The sequence below is a fragment of the Staurois parvus genome, unplaced genomic scaffold (assembly GCF_062004578.1).
Source record: "Staurois parvus isolate SC_StPar_1 unplaced genomic scaffold, SC_StPar_1.0 ptg000380l, whole genome shotgun sequence".
In the NCBI taxonomy this organism is placed as follows: Eukaryota; Metazoa; Chordata; class Amphibia; order Anura; family Ranidae; genus Staurois; species Staurois parvus.
The window spans coordinates 1212594-1235021 of record NW_028318176.1 but is presented as its reverse complement, the minus strand read 5'-3'; the positions used below and the strand labels follow the sequence as shown (position 1 = coordinate 1235021).

Genomic DNA, 22428 nt, shown 5'->3' with positions numbered 1-22428 from the left:
CATCACGTAACAGCTAGTCTGGCAGGAATGAGGGTACAGCTAGAAATGACTGTAAATGATGAGGCAAGGCCTGGATGCCTAGAGAGTCATCCATGTACGAGTTACTGAAATGAGAAAAGGACTGATTCTTACCCAGAACCTGGTGATAATAGGGCAGGACCACCATGTGTGGGGTAGAGTTCCTGGGTGATTACAATTGTGCCAGCATTTCACCAAATGGTCTGGGAATATGGAGGTGAACTTGTAGGGAGTACGGAGTTGGCGTTCTTTCACGCAGAGCTGCTTCGCTCCATTCAACAGAGAATCTGTGAGCAGAGCCTCTACTGAATCAGAGTCGAATGGAACAGATATCAGTTTTGTGACATCAGTGGTGTTGATTTTTTTTTTTTTCTTTTGTCCACATTTTGACCGTGGGCTGTGGCAAACCCATGATGGCGGATTTCTGTCCGTTTACATCAGGCTACCTTTGATTCCTCAAGTTTAGGTCCAGAAAAAAGATATATTGTTAAGTGATTGTTTGGTGTGTTATGTAAAACATGTATGAATTAAGTTCTCTTTCTTTTGTCTCAGGGATATGTTTTTATGGCATGAATGAAATCGTGGCAACTGCAATGAATCCTCATCAGCCCATCTAGCAGATGGAAAAATGAGATATAGTCATCCAGCTGATTACACATCACAGATGCTGCTGTTCTGAAAGGCAAAATGGCTAATGTGGCCACCTTTAACACTGAAGTAGGCATGGGCTGCAATTAGCCATCTTCATCAAAGACAACTCTGCTGCATACTTTGACTATTGGCGGTGTAATGACTCTAGCCGCTTTGTGCTGTCACTGTTCTCTAGAAGGAAATAGTTCAGTGGACCGGAAGATCAAATTCTCTGCTGGTATCTACTGTCTGATATTCCTTTGCTTTTGTGTTTATTATAATGCTGGCTCCCATGCCGCCCTAAAAACAGATTGTTTTGTGACAGGCAGCTATGGAATGGTGATTTTTATACTACTTTGTCTACATGTTTACTGCTTGTGAGCTCAGTTGAAATTGGCATAATGTAAATATTTGGTCACTATAGTGTCTGCTGCGCTTGGCAGTTATTATCACTTATGGTTTGCAGTGTCCACAAGGGCTTTCCCACTAACCAAGATTCAAGACTGGCTTGCATCACAATTTCTCTTTTAGTAAACCTCCATTTATGTAGCTGCTGTATTTATCCCCGCCGACCTCCCAGCCTCCCCAGGGCCCTCCTCACCAGCCCTGGGTCCATCCCTGACCACCAGGAACCAGCTTAGACCCACTGAACGCTGCTCCGCCACCCAGCTGCTCCGCCACCCAGCCCGCTGGCCTGCCTGTCTCCCTTAAGCCCTCCCCATCGGCTCTGGGCCCACCTCAGGCCACCCTGCACCCAGCTACCGGCACCCAGCTACCACCTCTGGACACCCTGCACCCAGCTACTGGCACCCAGCTACCACCCATGGACACCCTGCACCCAGCTACCGGGCACCCAGCTACCACTTCTGGACACCCAGCTGCCGGGCACCCAGCTACCACTTCTGGACACCCAGCTGCCGGGCACCCAGCTACCTGCACCCGGCACCTAGGGGCTGCTTCAGACCACCCAGCACCCTGCAGCACTCGTCACCCAGCCTCGGACCAGGGACCTCTCCAGGCCACCCAACGAATCGAGACGTCACCGGACCTCCGCCACCCGCACCGAGAGGGTAAGCCTCCACTACCAGTTGCCTCCCTGCTCCCCTCCGGGTACCACGCGGCCGGGCACCTACCACCACACAGCCCTGAGCCCTATCCAATCCGGCGGAGTCAAGCCTGCCACGCGACCTTCAGCACCCACTGACACCAGGCCCTACTGCTCTTGGATGTTGGGCCCCTAGCACCCTCAGTCGCTGACCCGCAACATCCGCATGCACTGGCTCACTTCGCCCACGGACGCCGAGCCCTACTGCACCTACCAACGCCTAGCCCACTCCACCTCCAGACGTCGGTCCACACCACCTCCTGACGACGACCCTTCAACACCTCCTGACGCTGTGCCTTTCAGCACCTTCAACGCCTCCCGACGCCGAGCCTTCAGTACCTGACGCCTGGCCTCAACATCTCCAGTCACCGAGCCGCCAGCATCACCAGACGCCGTGCCTACCAACACCCCCAGACATCGCACCCTACGACCCCTGCGCTCGCCGAACCACCGGACCCACCAAAGACGTGCCGCATCACCCACGGACGCCAGAATACTACACCCACAGACTGGAGCCAGCCAGCTGCTGCCCTCCACTCTCACTCCCCCCCCTACAGAAGGACTCAAATGGAATCCTCCACGGTGATACAGACTCTCCACATCACCTTGCCCTGACCTGTATCCTTTCACCGACCCGACCAGCACTCCACTCACCCCAACATGCCACCTGCACTCCTCCTCGTTTTCCTCTCCTCCATCCCAAAACTCGCCTCCCTCTACCCGCCTACCCCCCCAAAACTTCTCTACATTGCCCCTTCACTTCTCCCCTCTCCCCACTACGGCACTCACCACCTCCTCCAGCTACGCCACTCCCCCGTCGACCCACGTGCCACCACTATCAGACCTACACGCTCCGGCACTTCCCATTCCCATGCCACCTTCCTCACCCTTCTCTTTCCTGCTGGGGACATCTCACCACCTCACCCCTCCTCTAGGGGCCCCCCTGCTCCCGCCAGCCGCCGCAACCCCCTCAACCTCATACTTGTGCCCCTCCTCCCCGCATCCATCCTCCCTCTCTCGGTTGCACTCCTTAACGCCCGCTCGGTCTGCAACAAGCTTACCGCCATCCATGACCTCTGTATCTCCCACTCCTTCAACCTCCTAGCCATCACTGAAACCTGGGTACAGGCCACTGACTCTACCTCCCCTGCGGCACTCTCCTATGGAGGTCTCGTCTGGTCCCATTCACCTAGACTGAGCGGTCACAGAGGTGGTGGTGTCGGCTTGCTCCTATCACCGCTGAGCACCTTCCAGGTCCTCCCTAACCCCCCCTCCCTAACCTTCTCCTCCTTCGAGGCTCACTGCATCCGGCTCTTCACCCCCACCCCCCTAAGGATCGCAGTGATCTACAGGCCTCCCGGATCCATACCCCGCTTCCTGGATGACTTCGCCGCCTGGCTTCCCTTCTTCCTCTCCTCTGAGCTACCGACCATCATCCTTGGGGACTTTAATATCCCCATCAACGACAACAACCCGGCTACTTTGCAACTCCTCCACCTAACCTCCTCCTTTGCGCTCACACAGTACACTCAATTCTCCACCCACATCAATGGGAACACTCTGGACCTCGTCTTCTCCCACCTCTGTACCCTCAACCATTTCACTAACACCCCCTTCCCTCTCTCCGATCACCACCTCCTCACGTTCTCCATCTCCCCTTCCCCTAATTCCCCCCCCCCCCCCCCCAGAGCGCCAAACCATCACCAGCCGCAACCTCCGCAACCTGAACCCGGCCCCCCTCCACTCGTTTGCCGACCGCCTACACGACAGCATCCTTCCACTGTCCTGTCCTGACCTAGCCACCACCACGTACAACGACTCACTATCAGCTACCCTAGACTCTCTGGCACCCCTAACCACACGCAACATCAAACCTAGACCACTCCAACCATGGCAGAACGACCATACTAAATGCATCAAACGTCGCAGTCGCGCACTGGAGAGACTATGGCGCAAAGCCAGGTCCCCTCGGGCGTTCTCCCTCTACAAATCTGCCTTCCTCGCTTACACCTCCTCCCTCCACGCCGCCAAGCAGGCCTTCTTCGTAAACCTGATCAACACCCTCTCCACCTGCCCTCACCGACTCTTCTCCACCTTCAACTCCCTACTCTCTCCCCCCCCCTCCTCCACTTCGTACCTCGCTTACCCCCCACGAGATTGCCACTCATTTCCACAACAAGATTGACGCAATCCGTAAGGACATAGCCAACTCGCAGTCTACCTCCCCACCTAGCCTCCCCCTCATCTCTTCTCTCCTCTGACCTCGCAACCGCACTGCCCCCCACCACACCCAAGGCCCCGCTTACGGTAACCCCCCCAGCACTGCACTCCTTCAGCCCTGCTATCACTGAGGAAGTCACCAGGGTATTCTCAGAAGCCCGCCTCACTACCTGCCCCCTGGACCCTATCCCCTCTCAACTCCTCCGGTCACCCCCCTCTTCCCTCATCTGCTCCCTCACCCACATCTTCAATCTCTCCCTCTCTACCGGCGTATTCTCCTCCCCCCTAAAGCATGCGCACATCACCCCCATACTCAAAAAGCCCTCCCTGGTCCCCACTGACCCAAACAACCTCAGACCCATCTCCCTGCTGCCACTCACTTCCAGGCTCCTTGAGCGCTTAGTTTACGACCGCCTAAGCGCCCACCTAACTGACAACAATCTCCTTGATCCACTACAGTCCGGCTTCCGTCCCCTACACTCCACTGAAACCGCCCTCCTCAAAATCACCAACGACCTACTTACCGCCAAAGCCAAAGGCGACTACTCTGTCCTCCTTCTCCTGGACCTCTCCGCGGCCTTCGACACAGTTGACCACCCCCTACTCCTTAATAAACTACTCTCCCTTGGCATCAGAGACACCGCTCTCTCCTGGTTCTCCTCTTACCTATCCCGACGCTCATTCAGCGTTTCCTACAACGGTGCCACCTCCCCTTGCCTCCCCCTCTCTGTTGGGGTCCCCCAGGGCTCCGTCCTTGGACCCCTTCTCTTCTCCATCTACACCTCCTCCCTTGGCAAACTCATACACTCCCACGGCTTCAACTACCACCTCTACGCCGATGACACTCAAATTTATCTCTCCACCCCTCACCTCACCCCCACATTCTCCGCCCGCATCACTCACCTCCTAAACGACATCTCAGACTGGATGTTGCTCCATTTCCTCAAGCTTAACCTCTCCAAAACCGAGTTTCTCGTCTTTCCCCCTGCCTGCGCCCCCCATCCTATCCATCACTACCAACAACACCACCATCAATCCCGCCCCGCAAGCCAAAGTCCTTGGCGTCATTCTGGACTCAAACCTTTTCTTCCAACCTCATGTCAAATCACTTACAAACACATGCAGGCTCCACCTTCGCAACATCACCAAGATAAGTACCTTCCTTACCCCAGACACCACTAAGCTACTCGTTCACTCCCTGATTATCTCACGCCTTGACTACTGCAACTCCCTCCTCACCGGCCTACCCCAGTGCAGGCTCTCCCCGCTTCAGACCATCCTGAACTCAGCGGCTAGACTCATCCACCTCACCAACCGCTCCACCTCTTCCACCCCCCTCTGCCTATCCCTATTGCCCAACGCATCAAATTCAAACTACTCATTCTGACCTACAAAGCCATTCACAACACTGCCCCTAACTACCTCACCAACCTGATTCCCAGGTACCACCCTACCCGTACCCTTCGCTCTTCACAGGACCTCCTTCTATCTTGCTCCCTGGTCTCCTCCTCCCACGCACGACTGCAAGACTTCTCCAGGTCCTCCCCCATCCTCTGGAACTCACTACCCCAATCCATCAGACTGTCACCTTCCCTCCTCACCTTCAGGCGCTCCCTGAAAACCCACCTCTTCAGGAAAGCCTACCCCACCCTCACCTAACAGCCATTCTCCTTCATTTCTCCTACCACTCCATCCCCCACAGCCATTTCCTCCTGTAACACTATCCCCTCCCTTCTAGATTGTAAGCTCGAAAGAGTAGGGCCCTCTAACCCCTCGTGTGCTGTTTGTAGTTGCTGTACTGTTTCATGTATTGTCCCCCCCCCCTCTATTGTACAGCGCTGAGCAAACCCTTTGGCGCTATATAAACTCGATGTACTAATAATAATAATACATTTCTTTATGTATTCTCTCAAACCTATTTAAAATGTTCTAAGTTCATGTGATTTTTTTTCAGAACTAATTTTATGTATTGAATTCATGCTTAAACACACTACCAAGGACTGTTCAAGCATGGTTTACTCTGATTTCTATCCCTGGCCATACACAATTTCTCCTGGAGGTGTAAACTGTTTAAACTGCAATAATTAGGCAGGTTAGGGAGTATAGAGCCAACTGACACAACGTAGAAGTCCTATAGCTCTTTTACTGTCCTGGAAAACATTGAGGAATACACATTCAGTTTTTTATTTCTTTTTCTATGAGAAAGAGAAATTACACTTTCTCTGTGTTTCTGCCAGATGTAAGGTTGCATTTAGAGAGTAAAGGTGGTGGTGTCACGTGTCCTGGATACTGCTTTGGGATCAGACTCAGATGGCTGCTCACTCTTAGGACTTCTTGTTCCTTTGCATCAGCAATATTTGCCAATGAGCAGTGAGAGTCTGTTGGGGGGACCCACTACTTACACTGTGCAGAGCCTATCACTCCAAATGGCTGCAGAGCATCAACCCTTCCCCACCAAACGCTCAGCAAATGCGTTCCTAGGTGGATACAGGAAGTACTCCGATATCAGGCCTGGGCTCCATAATGGGGGGCCCAGCAGGGGCTGCCATTGGTCTGATGGGAACCTGTCAGGTAGGCTTTACAGGGTCCCATGGTTTCCAGCGGTGGCCCTCACTGGATCATTGAGAGCAATGCTGGTGGGGAGGTGGGTTCTGAATTGCCAGGACTATTGGTAAGTCAGCACTGCGTGAGCAGCTGATGTGACTGTATTGACAACCAGTGTTGCTTGAGTTAGACTAAGCTAAATCATGCCAATGTGTGCGAAAAAAAAAAAGAAGTGTGACAAAGGCTCAGTTTTTCTCATGCAGTGTTAGTACAGTCACATTAGCTGCTACATTCTCACACAGAGCTGGCTTCACCGGATGGTAGTCCTGGCATTTTAGTCAAAATGAACAGTACAAACCTTTTCCTTTTATCTGATGTTTAAGTTGCCTGTTTTCAGTAGTTAAATGCAGGTTGTGTAGTGCTGGCTCCTAGGTTTTCAAAGCTGGCTTATAGTTCTGGGTGAGATGTGTCCATGCCTGCTTTAATGTAACCTTGTCAACTCAAAGTTCTAGACATCTTCAGGTGCCTATGCTTACCCTGATTGTTGCAGCTCAGATCTGCCCTGAATTTTTAACCTATTCCCCATTCTTTGAATGTATATGTAAGATACACAATTGCACACAATGCACCCACAAGGCGTTTCCAGAACCTGGAAGCAACATTTATCGCATTGTTCCATGTGTTTTTTTTGTTTTGGAAGGTTAGAACTTCTTAGTAGCAAACAATCATTAGTGTCTGGAACAATATTTAGTAGAAAACTCCTTATATGCCAAGTCTGGAAGCCCTGTCTTAGGTCTGTAGTTAGCTATATTATCCTCGTTACATTTTATGTAATAGCTGCAGCAAAAGCCTGGAACCGGGGATAGAAACTGGGGCGCTTATAATTCTGCCTGGTAAAACAAGTGTTATAGGTAGACTAGCTATTTAAATGTGCCAATTACATCTACACCATATACTAGAGCGGTTTGGTGAATATGCGTGCTAAAGCATATAAATGAAGTTGTGCAGTTTTTTGTAGTTTGCAAAATGCCATGGAATCAAAATTACACAATACGTTTTGGTATGGCTTGCTGCACCTCTTTGTACATTTTTGTGTGTATTCCAGGATTCATATACAGTATGTCCTACTATATACAGTGTCCTTTTTAGTTTTGGAAGTTCCTCTTAATGCTCTGAAAATGTAGATCCTTAAGACAACACATAAAATAGTTCCTATTTAAGATGTATTTTTATTCTTCAATGGCTTAATTCTGTATATACAGTTATATACAGTCAGGTCCATAAATATTGGGACATCGACACAATTCTAACATTTTTGGCTCTATACACCACCACAATGGATTTGAAATGAAATAAACAAAATGTGCTTTAACTGCAGACTGTCCGCTTTAATTTGAGAGTATTTACATCCAAACCAGGTGAACGGTGTAGGAATTACAACAGTTTGCACATGTGCCTCCCACTTTTTAAAGGACCAAAAGTAATGGGACAGAATAATAATCATAAATCAAACTTTTACTTTTTAATACTTGGTTTCAAATCCTTTGCAGTCAATTACAGCCTGAAGTCTGACCAGACGCTGGGTTTCATCCCTGGTGATTCTCTGCCAGGCCTCTACTGCAACTGTCTTCAGTTCCTGCTTGTTCTTGGGGCATTTTCCCTTCAGTTTTGTCTTCAGCAAGTGAAATGCATGCTCAAATCGGATTCAGGTCAGGTGATTGACTTGGCCATTGCATAACATTCCACTTCTTTCCCTTAAAAAAACTCTTTGGTTGCTTTTGCAGTATGCTTTAGGTCATTGTCCATCTGCACTGTGAAGCGGTGTCCAATGAGTTCTGAAGCATTTGGCTGAATATGAGCAGATAATATTGCCCGAAACACTTCACAATTCATCCTGTTGCTTTTATCAGCAGTCACATCATCAATAAATACAAGAGAACCAGTTCCATTGGCAGCCATACATGCCCACGCCATGACACTACCACCACCATGCTTCACTGATGAGGTGGTATGCTTAGGATCATGAGCAGTTCCTTTCCTTCTCCATACTCTTCTCTTTCCATCACTCTGGTACAAGTTGATCTTGGTCTCATCTGTCCATAGGATGTTGTTCCAGAACTGTGAAGGCTTTTTTAGATGTCGTTTGGCAAACTCTAATCTGGCCTTCCTGTTTTTGAGGCTCACCAATGGTTTACATCTTGTAGTGAACCCTCTGTATTCACTCTGGTTAAGTCTTCTCTTGATTGTTGACCTTGACACACATACACCTACCTCCTGGAGAGTGTTCTTGATCTGGCCAACTGTTGTGAAGGGTGTTTTCTTCACCAGGGAAAGAATTCTTTGGTCATCCACCACAGTTGTTTTCCGTGGTCTTCCGGGTCTTTTGGTGTTGCTGAGCTCACCGGTGCGTTCCTTCTTTTTAAGAATGTTCCAAACAGTTGTTTTGGCCACGCCTAATGTTTTTGCTATCTCTCTGATGGGTTTGTTTTGTTTTTTCAGCCTAATGATGGCTTGCTTCACTGATAGTGACAGCTCTTTAGACCTCATCTTGAGAGTTGACAGCAACAGATTCCAAATGCAAATAGCACACTTGAAATGATCTCTGGACCTTTTATCTGCTCATTGTAATTGAAATAATGAGGGAATAATACACACCTGGCCATGGAACAGCTGAGAAGTGAATTGTCCCATTACTTTTGGTCCCTTAACAAGTGGGAGGCACATATGCAAACTGTTGTAATTCCTACACCGTTCACCTGATTTGGATGTAAATACCCTCAAAGCTGACAGTCTGCAGTTAAAGCACATCTTGTTCGTTTCATTTCAAATCCATTGTGGTGGTGTATAGAGCCAAAAATGTTAGAATTGTGTCGATGTCCCAATATTTATGGACCTGACTGTATTTTAGCAATCAGAGATAGATCTGTTTATAGTTTTAATATAAAGGTCTATGAAGAATGTATAAGTGTAATATATAATCACCCTGCAGATGTTTTACCTTGGAGGCTTGATTTTTGAAGTCTTCGGTCTGTGACTGCCCACTCCCAATGTATCAGCAGCTTGACCGCTAATACATGTTATGACGGGAGTGACTTTTGGGGGTGGGGGGACCGCTTGGTCAGCTCATGTCCCCCTCATTATGTTTAACCCACCCTGTGCCTGTTAAGGGGTACAGGGTGTGTATGTGAATGTCTGAGTCTTGTGTATAGTGTGTGTTCCTTTGTCTAGGCCACATGGCTGTCCATTGTCTGTTTGCCATGTGCTACCCCCCATTGTGCTGTGTCTTCCTGTCCAGCCAACTATTATGGGATGTACTGTTTGTGTATTGGTGTGGGGGTTGGTCAATATCCTTTGCCGCATGGCTGCATCCCATTGTTCTGCGTCTTGGTTGGATGGGGAGGGGTGATGAGGTGTTTCCTGCCTATACTGTAGCCCTTCCCACTGATAGGGTGGGCTGATGATGTGTTTCCTGTCCCTGGTTGTCTTTCCCTGCCCTCTGTATAAAACATGTTGTTTGTGTACAATAAAAGTAGTTGGCTTTCTGTTTTAAGAGCTGGGTGCTGTCTTTTTCCTGAGGGATTTCAAGGGCGTGGTCCGTGGATGGTGTTCGGACAGGGGAAGTTGTGCTATAACGGAAAAACTCAGTGCAGTCTGGGTTCCGGTTCCGTTACACATGTATATTCAGACATGTTGATAGTACCATGGTAATGATGTGTTGAGATTGGCCATAAATAGATAGAATGTCATCCCACCACGCTGAAAAAATTCCCAGGGGTTTAAATGTTTCATACAAGCTCATACTGTATAGTATATCTCACATACAGTCTCCATAAGGCGGATGCCATGTTTACAACATAGACCCTCAAGGTCTAATTTTCACATTAAATAAATAACAATGAAACTAACTTTTGCTAATACTGTGGGGAAAATAATTATTTAATCCCCTGCAAGGTTTGTAAGTTTGCCCACTTGCAAAGAAATGAAGGGTCTATCATTTTTATCATAGGTGTATTTTAAATGAGAGAGACAGAATATCAACAAAGAATCCAGAAAAAAACACATGATACAAATGTTTTAAATGGAGTTGCAGTTCAGTGAGTAAAATAATTATTTGATTCCCAAGCAAAACATGACTTAATACTTGGTGGAGAAACCCCTGTTGGCAAGCACAGAGGTAAGACGTTTCTAGAAGTTGATTACCAGTTGATTACCAGATTTTGGTCCACTTTTCTCCTTAAGGTTTCTAGGCTGTCGCTTGGCAACTTAAAGTTTCAGCTCCCTCCATACATTTTCTACAGGATTAAGGTCTGGAGACTGGCTAGGCCACTTCATGACTTTAATGTGCTTCTTCTTGAGCCACTCTGTTGTTGCCTTGGTAGGTTTTGGGTCATTGTCATGCTGGAAGGCCCATCCACAACCCATCTTCAGTATTCTGGATGAGGAAAGAAGGTTCTCATCCAGGATTTTACAATACATGGCCCTATCCATTGGCCCTTCAATGTGGCAAAGTCGGCCTGTACCTTTAGCAGAGAAACAGCCCCAAAGCATAATGTTTCCACTTCTGTGCTTGACTGTAGGGATGATGTTCTTAGAATCATAGTCAGCATTTTTCTTCCTCCAAAAACTGCGGGTTGAGTTAATGCCAAAGAGCTCAATTTTGGTCTCATCTGACCATAGCATTTTCTCCCAATCCTTCTCTGAATCCTTTAGATGTTCGTTGGCAAACTTCAGACAGGCCTATACTGTACATGTGCCTTCTTGAGGAGGTGGACCTTGCGGGTGCTGCAGGATTTCAATCCACGGCGGCGTATTGTGTTATAATGGTTTGTTTGGTGACTGTGGTCCGAACTGTTTTGAGATCATTCACAAGTTCCTCCCGTGTAGTTCTGGGCTGATCCCTCACTTTTCTCATAATCATCCTTTGTATCTTGTGTACAATTTATGAGTTTTGGTTGATATTCTGTCTCTATCCTTTTAAAATACACCTATGATAAAAATGATAGACCCTTCATTTCTTTGTAAGTGGGCAAACTTACAAAATCTGCAGTGGATCCAGTAATTATTTTCCCCACTGTAATTGCAGAAGAGATATCCATTTGCTATCCATCCATTGCTTTGCTTTTCAGTCTCTGGCAATCAAGAATTTTCTTTTTACTGTATATTAGTTAGGAATTCATGGATTTGTGAGGAACTCCAACATTGGTTGAACCAAAATCAGTCTGCATGACAGCTATTAAGAACGACCTTTACAGTAGATGTACGCAAGAGCGAAGATATGTTTTGCATGTGTGTGTGTTAACTGACATTTATTGTTGGGTCAGGTTATTTTTGATGACCTCCTATATGGAGGACTTTTGTTTAACTGTGAACGTCTGTTAACAAATGCTATTGACTGTAATTACTATACCGGGATTTTTTCTAATTGTTCTTGCTGTATCTGTACAGTACTTGCCCTGCATTTCTTACCCTTGCTGCAAGTGCATTGCAGCCCGCATTTACCTTACAGTTGATGTTTATGATTATTATTGGTTTGAGTATCAATTCATTTCAATGTAATGTTAATGCTTCCTTCACAACTGCACATACTACTTTTTTTCACTCCCCTGTCAGTATGTTTATCTGCCAGAAGTTGAGTAAGGGAGTCCAACTTAAGAGTGGAGTTTCTATGTGGAGCTTACACAAAGCTAAGGACTCTCCCCCCATCCTCATTGTTCTGGGAAGAGGGGTATTAAAGTGAATCTGTTGCTTTAACCTACATTCACTGCTTTGCTTTAGGGTTTCTTTGTCACCAGTGCAGTATACCAATAGGCACTAGATTCCCAACAGATTTGGGCCAATGACGCCATCTATGTCAGCACTGTAAACAAGTCTTTATAGTGTTCCCAGTGCCTTGCTTCCTGTGGAATTTTAAAAGTAGTACATCTTTTATGCTCGAGCAACCAATGGTCCGCACACTGGTGTGAATAAGCCGTTTATAGTCTTTTTTTTTTTTTTTTTTTTTTTTTTTTTTTATACTGTGTACACATTTGTTAATATTTGTATATACAGATCAGAGAGCACTAATTATTGCTTAATAAAAATGCTTTTAGTTTACTAACAAGTCTTTACAAGTCCTTATTTTTCAATTCTAATGCATCATATTTATGGAAAGAAAAGGTTCATATACTATTCAAATGATTGCTTGTATTAGTTATGCAGTTGTTTTCTACATGTAGCATGTCTTGAAAAGATGGGATAGAAAGGTCAGATTCATAATCACTAGGTACAAAAGAGATTGCACTGATGCTAGTCTGGTAAATATCATCTGGAAAAAATAAATCACTTGTATGAAATTTGGGAAAGAAGTCTAAAATGGATCATTCATAAAACTACATATGGGTTAGTATATTTACAGAAAATGTGTAGCCTTTACATATATCCCTTTCTCCATAGATTTTATCCAGTTTTTCATACTGGCGGGACTGTTTTAATTAGGAATAAGGTCAGAAACATACTATTTGATTTGGTGATCACTGTCACCGGGATTAGAAGGGAGGTAAAATATAAAATTTTGGGTTGCTGTTAGAATAGAAATAGAGGGAAAATATTCCAACTGGTACTCTTGTTTAGTTATTTATTACAGGTACTTATATAGCGCCATCAATTTCAGCAGTGCTTTACATACAGTTGTGTTCAAAATAATAGCAGTCAGACATCACTAACCTGATCAATCACTGTTTTTGGTAGAAAATATATTTCTACATGGCAAATAATTTACTAGCAGGTGTAGTAGAGTAATAGAAATCCAACAGACCCAACAGTCATGACATGCATGCTGCTGATTCTGTGTAATTGAATCACTAATTGAAAGAAGGGGCATGTTCAAAATAATAGCAGTGTGGAGTTCTATTAGTGAGGTCATTCATTCTTTGAAAAACAGGTGGCAATTATTGCCCTTATTTAAGGAAGGAAGGAAGGCAGCAAATGTTGTACATGCTGGTTACAGTGCATTTCTCTCTGAAATTCTGAGGAAAATGGGTCGTTCCAGACATTGTTCAGAAGAACAGCGTACCTTGATTAAAAAGTTGATTGGAGAGGGGAAAAAATATAAAGAAGAAGTGCAGAAAATGATAGGCTGCTCAGCTAAAATGATCGCAAATGCTTTAAAATGGCAACCAAAACCTGAAAGACGTGGAAGAAAGCGAAAAACTACCATTCGAATGGATAGAAGAATAGCCAAAATGGCAAGGACTCAGCCAACAATCAGCTCCAGGAAGATCAAAGAAGGTCTAAAGTTACCTGTTGAAAAAAAAGACGTGCTGAAGAGGTTACAATTTGCCAAAGAGCACATTAACTGGCCTAAAGAGAAATGGCGCAACATTTTGTGGACTGATGAAAGTAAGATTGTTCTTTTTGGGTCTAGTGGCCGGAGACAGTTTGTCAGACGACCCCCAAACACTGAATTCAAGCCACAGTACACTGTGAAGACAGTGAAGCATGGTTGCGCAAGCATCATGATATGGGGATGTTTCTCATACTACGGTGTTGGGCCTATTTATCGCATACCAGGGATCATAGATCAGTTTAACCATTAGCCGCCCAACCAATGGCCGTTTGGCGGCTTCAAAAGTGTCTCTGCACTCCGGGTGCACGCCATTTGGCATGGTCCCGCACATGCGCAGTTTGCGCTAATGCAGAGCGGCGCAGCAGTGTGATCTGTCATCGGCCGTGCACCTCGGACACGGCCGATGACAGATCCGAGTACCGGCTCCCGTTGCTGGTACCATGTGACCTGCTGTGACCAATCACAGCAGGTCACATGACAGTTGTATACAATGGATGGCTTCATTCATGATGCCATCCATTGTATACTAGTGCCTAGCTGTGAATGGTCACAGCTAATCACATGCACATGTCATGTGATTAGCTGTGACCAAATCACAGCTAAGCACAAAAAAAAAAAAAAAAAAAAAAAAAGCTGAATGAATCGATTTCATTCAGGTAAATGCTTGCTTATAGCAAAGTAATTCTTTGTTATAAGCAAATTGTGTAAAAAAAAAAAAAAAATACTGATCACTTCCCCAAAGTAGTACAATGTTACTATGGTAACATTGTACTACTTTGGTCATAGTAAAATATGAAAAAAAAATCTTAAAAAAAATAAAAAAAATGTAATAAAAAAATTAAATATAATAAAAAAATAAAAAAAAATTAAAAAAAAATATTTTTTTTTTTTCATACTGTCACCAGTCAGTGTCCCTGTTCACCGCCATGCCAGTTATATGATGATGCTGTACTGCACTGGTGACAGTATGTAAAAAAAAAATAGTGAAAATAATTTTTTGAATTTTTTCATTTTCTGAAAAATTATGACAAAAAAATACAACTTCAAAAAACTCGCCATGCCTCTTATGAAGTACGTCGGACTGTCTACTCTGCAAAAAGGGGTCATTTGGGGGATATCTGTACTGTTCTGACATTCTTGGACCTCAAGAAATTAGATTGGCTGTCAGTACTTCAGGATTGATCAATATTCAGATCTATACCATAGTTTGTGAACTCTATAACTTTCCCACAAACTAAAAATACATCCTAATTTGGGTTATTTTCACCAAAGACATGTAGCAGAATACATCTCGGCCTAAATTTATGAAGAACAATTATTTATTTGTAAACTTTTATAACAGAAACAAAGAAAAATGTGGTTTTTTTTCAAAATTTTTGGTCTTTTTTTGTTAATTTAGCAAAAAATAAAAACCCCAGCAGTGATTAAATACCACCAAAAGAAAGCTCTAGTTGTGTGAAGAAAATGATAAAATTTTAGTTTGGGTACAATGTTGTAATGTTGAATGACAATGTTGTAATGTTGTACACTTTGAATGACAATTCTCTTAAGGCCTCTTGCACACTGCAGCTTGAAAAAGCGCAGTACAGGGGGAGTTTTCTATGGAGGTAAAATGTAGCCCATTATTTACAATGTGCACATTACATTGGCGCGTAATTAAGAGCCGCATATTCCTCAGTAAGCAAAAAATAGGAAAATCTGCATTTTTGGTCAGTAATTTACGCCGCCTGCACAAAGATGCTCACAAATATGCGCAAATCTCTACATATGAATGTGAATTCACAAATGCGCGCACATATGCGCATAAATACACACGAATATGTGCAAAACAAGCCCCTGAAATTATGTTTAAAAAAACCCCAGATGCTCACACATCAGTACCATGTGCAAGAGGCCTAATAGAAGAGGTATTCTTACCTGAATTCTGTGCTTTGTGTATCTTTTCTAGATCTGTGCAGTCAGTTTTGCCTCTGTGCAGAAGCTTCTTGTAATAAACAGTTCCTTTTTGAATTATAATTTTTTCAGCTGTTGTACTCATCAGTCCTTTGAGCTACCGAGCGGCATATCTCTCTTATGTATATTACTTATTACTTATTACTATATTACTTGTCATTCAAAGTGTGAGAGCGCTGAAACCTGAAAAATGGCCTGTACAGGAAGGTGTAAAATTGCACGGTATTGAAACGGTTAAATACATCAGAATACTTGAAGAGGTCATGCTACCTTATGCTGAAGAGAAAATGCTCTTGAAATGGGTGTTCCAACAAGACAACGACCCCAAACAAAAATGCAGTTTCTGAGGCAAAACCAAGAAATAGAGAAGAACTGTGGAATGTAGTCCAATCATCCTGGGCTGGAATACCTGTTCACAGGTGCCAGAAGTTGGTTGACTCCATGCAACACAGATGTACAGCAGTTCTCAGAAACAGTGCGACGACAACTAAATATTCATTACGTGATTCAAAGGAAAGCAAAATCTTCAAACATTTTTCAGTTTATATAGTGAATGTTTGAGTTTGTAAAGAAGAATACAAACACTGCTATTTTTTTGAACAGTCTATTATTCAGTTTGTTTCAATTTTTTTAGAGGAACAACACAAATTTGATCTATTTTTCTTCATGTTTTGATTTGGAATAGAATGTGTAGTGTTCCCAGTGCATTTGTGTGTATGGAAATAAAAGCTATTAGAAGGATTTTGAGCTTTATTCACTTTTTTCAACACACTGCTATTATTTTGAACACAACTGTATATATATTGTACATTCACATCAGTCCCTAACCCTCAAGGGGCGTACAATCTAAGGTCCCTAACTTACATTCATACATACTAGGGCCAATTTAGACAGGAGCCAATTAACCTACCAGCATGTCTTTGGAGTGTGGAAGGAAATTGTATTACCCGGAGGAAACCCGTGCAGACACAGGGAGAACATGCAAACTCCAGGCAGGTGGTGCCTTGGTTGGAACCTCTGCTCTACCTTAGAAGAAGTGCGTGCTCATGAAACGCGTCAGTGGAGCCTAGGACGTCGTTGACATCACGCCGCCGGTGCCATGTGGAGGCCCGGTGGCCATCTTTGAATTTAAGGGGTCAGTCATTCATATTCACCTGGCACCAGTATACATGTTTTCTTTGCTAAATGCTTTTCGGAATAAAGTGAAATTGATATACTACACTATGAGCCCTTTCCTGTGTCTCCTGTGAGGAGCTATCTCAACTTTTGCAGCCACAGAGTGATCCTTGTACCAGCTTCAGAGAAGGGGATTATTCCATACATCTCTGCTAGGATATCTCTGACCTGTAGGATTTCGTTTTCACCACATGAGGGCGCTTCATCTTCATCTTCTTCAGCTCCTATTTACATTCTGACCAGAGTGAGAGGGGAATCTTCAAGATTTTTCACTTTATATGCGTATGTCCAATACGCTTCTGGTTAGTTTGCATTCTTACCATTTACACTGGGACTCAGCGAGCACTTTCACAGGACTTGGTACTTGGATATTAGGTCAGTGATGTAGTTCGGGGCAGCCAGCGGTGAGGTAGGCCAGTGAGTAGGGAGTTGCAGTAGTCAAGTCGTGATATGATGTGGGAGTGGATGAGCCGTTTAGTGGTTTCTGGAGTTAGGAACGCGCGTATTTTGGCGATGTTGCAGAGGTGGAGTCTGCATGAGTTTGTTAAAGATTGGACTTGGGGCTGGAAGGATAGGTTGGAGTCCAGAATGACACCAAGTACTCTGGCCTGCGGGGCGGGTTTGATGGTGGCGTTGTTGGATGTGACGGAGAAGTCAATGGATGGTGGTGTCCGGGCTGGGGGGAAGACAAGAAACTCGGTTTTGGAGGGGTTCAGCTTAAGGAAGTGGAGCGACATCCATTCTATGTCGCTCAGTAGGTGTGTGATTCGGGCGGAGACTGAGGGGGTGAGGTGGGAGTTAAAAGAAATCTCCTCCATAGGACTCCCGTGGTCACAAACGGCACTGGGGGTTTTAATCATTCCTTATGCTATCCAAAAATGAAAAAAAGATTTGGCTTTTGACGTACTTTGAATAGCTGAATACATACAGACATAACCACAAATATATGGAACAGAAGCAACAGATAACATATACTTTATGCTGAATGTACACTAATGCATTGTGTATTTACGGCCTTATCTTGTACTTGAAGAACAACATGGCAGACCAAAATAGGATGATCTTCACAAGTAATATACATAAGAGAGATATGCCGCTCAGTAGCTCAAAGGACTGATGAGTACAACAGCTGAAAAAATTATAATTCAAAAAGGAACTGTTTATTACAAGAAGCTTCTGCACAGAGGCAAAACTGACTGCACAGATCTAGAAAAGATACACAAAGCACAGAATTCAGGTAAGAATACCTCTTCTATTAGGCCTCTTGCACATGGTACTGATGTGTGAGCATCTGGGGTTTTTTTAAACATAATTTCAGGGGCTTGTTTTGCACATATTCGTGTGTATTTATGCGCATATGTGCGCGCATTTGTGAATTCACATTCATATGTAGAGATTTGCGCATATTTGTGAGCATCTTTGTGCAGGCGGCGTAAATTACTGACAAAAAATGCAGATTTTCCTATTTTTTGCTTACTGAGGAATATGCGGCTCTTAATTACGCGCCAATGTAATGTGCACATTGTAAATAATGGGCTACATTTTACCTCCATAGAAAACTCCCCCTGTACTGCGCTTTTTCAAGCTGCAGTGTGCAAGAGGCCTTAAGAGAATCTTTGCCTGTCCCAGGAATTTAGCTTTGAAATGAACCTGTGCTTTACCCACGCAGGGAAAAGCAACAGGTTCACTTAGTTGCCCCCTTCCCAAGCATTCCTTTTCTTCCACAGCTTTGTTCAGCCTCCAGACAAAAAGAACGATAATGAAGAAATGGCAAACCCAAATATTCCTGACTTTAGGGATGGACTTTATATGAATAGGCCATATCACAAATTCCTGGGGTGTGCATACCTTGCTGCCCTCAAATGATCGGGAAAGTCCAAGTATACTAAGTGGAGAGAAACAGAGGATGCACCGGCCTAGTGCACTACCTTAAAAATGTACTGTATTTGCCGGCGTATAAGACGACTTTTTAACCCATGAAAATCTTCTGACAAAGTCGGGGGTCATCTTATACGCTGGTGTACGGCGAGCTGGTGTCAGGGCGGCACTTTTTCGAGGGGCCGCGCGGTGGCGGAAGGGACACTAAGTACAGGGGCGGGCAGGGGGCTGCTGTACCTTACCTGGCTCCGGTCCCGGTCCCACGACGATCCGGTCCAGGAAGCGCGGCTGCTCCTTCTTTCAGTTCGGCCGCTCGGCTCCGCCTCCTCACCGGTGACTGGGCACCAGCACTGGAAAGGCACACAGGCGACCAATCACCGGCGAGGAGGCGGAGCCGAGCGGCCCCGCGAAAATCGAGTGAGGGAGCGGCCAGTAAGTGTTCAGCAGCACCATGCTGTGACACTCTGGGCACTATTCCTCTCCCCCACTGACACTAACGATGGGGCACTGTTCCTCCCCCACTGACACCAACGATGAGGAACTGTTCCTCCCCCACTGACACTAACGATGGGGCACTGTTCCTCCCCCACTGACACCAACGATGAGGAACTGTTCCTCCCCCACTGACACCAACGATGGGGCACTATTCCTCCTCCCCAATGACACCAATGATGGGGCACTATTCCTCCCCCACTCACACCAACGATGAGGCACTATTCCTCCTCCACACTGACACCAACAATGAGGCACTGTTCCTCCCCCACTGACACCAACGATGGGGCACTATTCCTCCTCCCCACTGACACCAACGATGAGGCACTGTTCCTCCCCCACTGACACCAACGATGGGGCACTATTCCTCCTCCCCACTGACACCAATGATGGGGCACGATTCCTCCCACTGACACTAATGATGGCATACTATTCCTCCCACTGACACCAATGATGGGGCACTATTCTCCCCACTGATACCAACGATGGGGCACTTTTCCCGCCACTGATACCAACGATGGGGCACTATTCCTTCCACTGATACCAATGATGGGACGCTATTCCTCCCACTGACACCAATGATGGGGCGCTATTCCTCCCACTGACACCAATGATGGGGCGCAATTCCTGCCACTGATACCAATGATGGAGCACTATTCCTCCCACTGACACTAATGTTGGGACACTATTCCTCCCACTGACACCAATGATGGGGCACGATTCTTCCCACTGACACCAATGATGGGGCACTATTCCTCCCACTGACACTAATGATGGGACACTATTCCTCACACACTGACACTAATGATGGGGCACCATCATTGGTGTCAGTGGGAAGAATAGTGTCCCATCATTGGTATCAGTGGGAGGAATTGTGCCCCATCATTGGTGTCAGTGGGAGGAATTGTGCCCCATCATTGGTGTCAGTGGGAGGAGTAGTGCCTCATCATTGATATCAGTGGGAGGAATAGTGCCCGATCATTGGTGTCAGTGTGAGGAATAGTGCCCCATCATTGGTGTCAGTGGGAGGAATAGCGCCCCATCATTGATGTCAGAGCAAGGAATTGTGCCCCATCATTGGTGTCAGTGGGAGGAATAGCACCCCATCATTGGAATACCATACTGAAATAGCATACCATATTGAAATCAAATCTGATGTTTTTTCATTTTTATTTGGTGTGTGTTGGAAGAGGGGTAGTCTTATACGGCGAGTATAGCTCAAACCCTATATTTTAACAGGAAAAGTAGGGGGTCGTCTTATACGCCGGCAAATACGGTATTTATTAAATGATAAAAGTGGGTATTGTACTCACAAAATGACAATACAGTCAAAGGCACATCGTGAGAAAACAACTGTGTCCAATCCGCACTACGTGTTCGTCTGTAATGGGAACTCTGGACCTCCAAGAGGCTGACGCGTTTCGAGGTCTTGCCTCTTCCTCAGATCCAACAGACCAAACGTCTGTACCCTCTCTTATATATATGCTCACTAATGACAATAATAATAGTAGTATTAGTGGTAGTAGTGGTACCAGGAAGGATGGAACACATGTTTGTTATTTTTTTAAAAATCTACCTTTAACCACTTTCCCTCCAGAGGATTTACCCCCCTTCCTGACCAGGCCTCTTTTTGCTATTCTGCGCTGCACTATTTCAATTGATAATTGCGCGGTCATGCAATGCTGTACCCAAACAAAATTTATGTCCTTTTTTCACACAAATAGAGCCTTCCTTCGGTGGTATTTGATCACCTGTGCGCTTTTTATTTTTAGTGCTATAAACAAAAAAAGACTAAAACTTTTGAAGAAAAATTATATTTTTAACTATAAAAAATATATAAAAAATATATAGTAAACTCAAATAAAATTTAGGCCAAAATGTATTCTGCTACATGTTTTTGGTAAAAAAAAAAAATCCCAATAAGTGTATATTGATTGCTTTGTGTGAACGTTATAGCGTCTACAAACTATGGTACAGATAATGGGATTTATGACAAATTTTTGCTATATAGCGCTGCACTAGTTTAACTGAGAATTGCGCGGTCGTGCAATACAGTACATAAATGAAATTTAATTCCTTTTTTCACACAAATAGAGCTTTCTTTCAGTGGTATTTGATCACCTTTTTTAATAAAAAAAAAAAAAATATTTTCTCATTTCTGTTATAAAAAATATCCAAAAAACTCAAACTTCGTCATAAATTTAGGCCAAAATGTACTCTGCCACATGTTTTTGGTAATAAAAAATCCCAATAAGTGTATATTGATTGCTTTGTGTGAAAGTTATAGCGTCTACAAACTATGGTATAGATAATGGAATTTATGCAGCTTTTACTTTCTGACTGCCTATCACATTTCTTGAGGTGCTAAAATACCAGGAAAGAACAAACACCCCCAAATGACCCCTTTTCAGAAAGTAGACACCCTAAGCTATCTGCTGAGAGGCATATTGAGGTCATGGAAGAGTTATTTTTTTTTCCAGAAAGCCTTGCCTTGTAAAAGCAGCTGCTCCCCATCCCAAGAACCGCTGAATTCCTTTTCCCAGCTTGCAGTCAAATGATCTGTCATGGCTCTTCTGCATCCTACGGGGTACTCTTTACTTTTTGTTTATTAAAGTGCATGCTTCACAGCACTGAACTTGGGCCCCAGGTCAGCAGATGTGCAAGATTCTGCTGAAAGGACCCCAGGGGTATGAAAAAAGAGAAGGTATGCTGTATCTGATATTGATAGGAAGGCATGCTTGCTTGATCTGCATTGTCTTATTAAGGGGTTCATGTTGAATGAACATGGGTCAGAGAACTGAGATTTAAAGCAGAACTACACTGCCAAAAGCCAAAAATGCTATTAATTCATTTTTAATATTCAAAGCAAACTCCCCCATCCATCCATGTCTCTATGCTTTATTTTGCTGAGAAATCACTGATAAAAACACCTCTTAGCATTTGTGGCTGAGGCCATCTTGAGTAAGGGCAGATAATTAATGTAGCATTTACTTCCTGAAATCCATCTGCCCTTGGCTCAGGCCAGCAGGCAGGAGGATGCATTTAGCTGAGAAAACCTATCTCCCCTTCTGAAGATTCATGGTATGTA

At 44.8% G+C, this 22428-nt stretch overlaps 1 protein-coding gene across 10 annotated transcripts in view; it reads left to right on the top strand.

Annotated features, from left to right (window-relative positions):
• Positions 1–22428, top strand: part of LOC149455958 (uncharacterized) — a 221844-nt gene that overhangs the window by 48325 nt on the left and 151091 nt on the right. For 5 of the 10 annotated variants that reach the window (XM_089685672.1, XM_089685668.1, XM_089685671.1 and 2 more), the window contains one exon: positions 571–3962. The exons of 4 other annotated variants lie outside the window; for them this stretch is intronic. In XM_089685672.1, coding sequence (XP_089541798.1) covers positions 2414–3547 — 1134 coding nt within the window. In that variant the 5' untranslated portion in view covers positions 571–2413 and the 3' untranslated portion in view covers positions 3548–3962. Of the gene's footprint in view, positions 1–570; positions 3963–22428 lie in introns of those variants that run through there. One more of the 10 variants, XR_016313990.1, reaches the window with a different exon arrangement.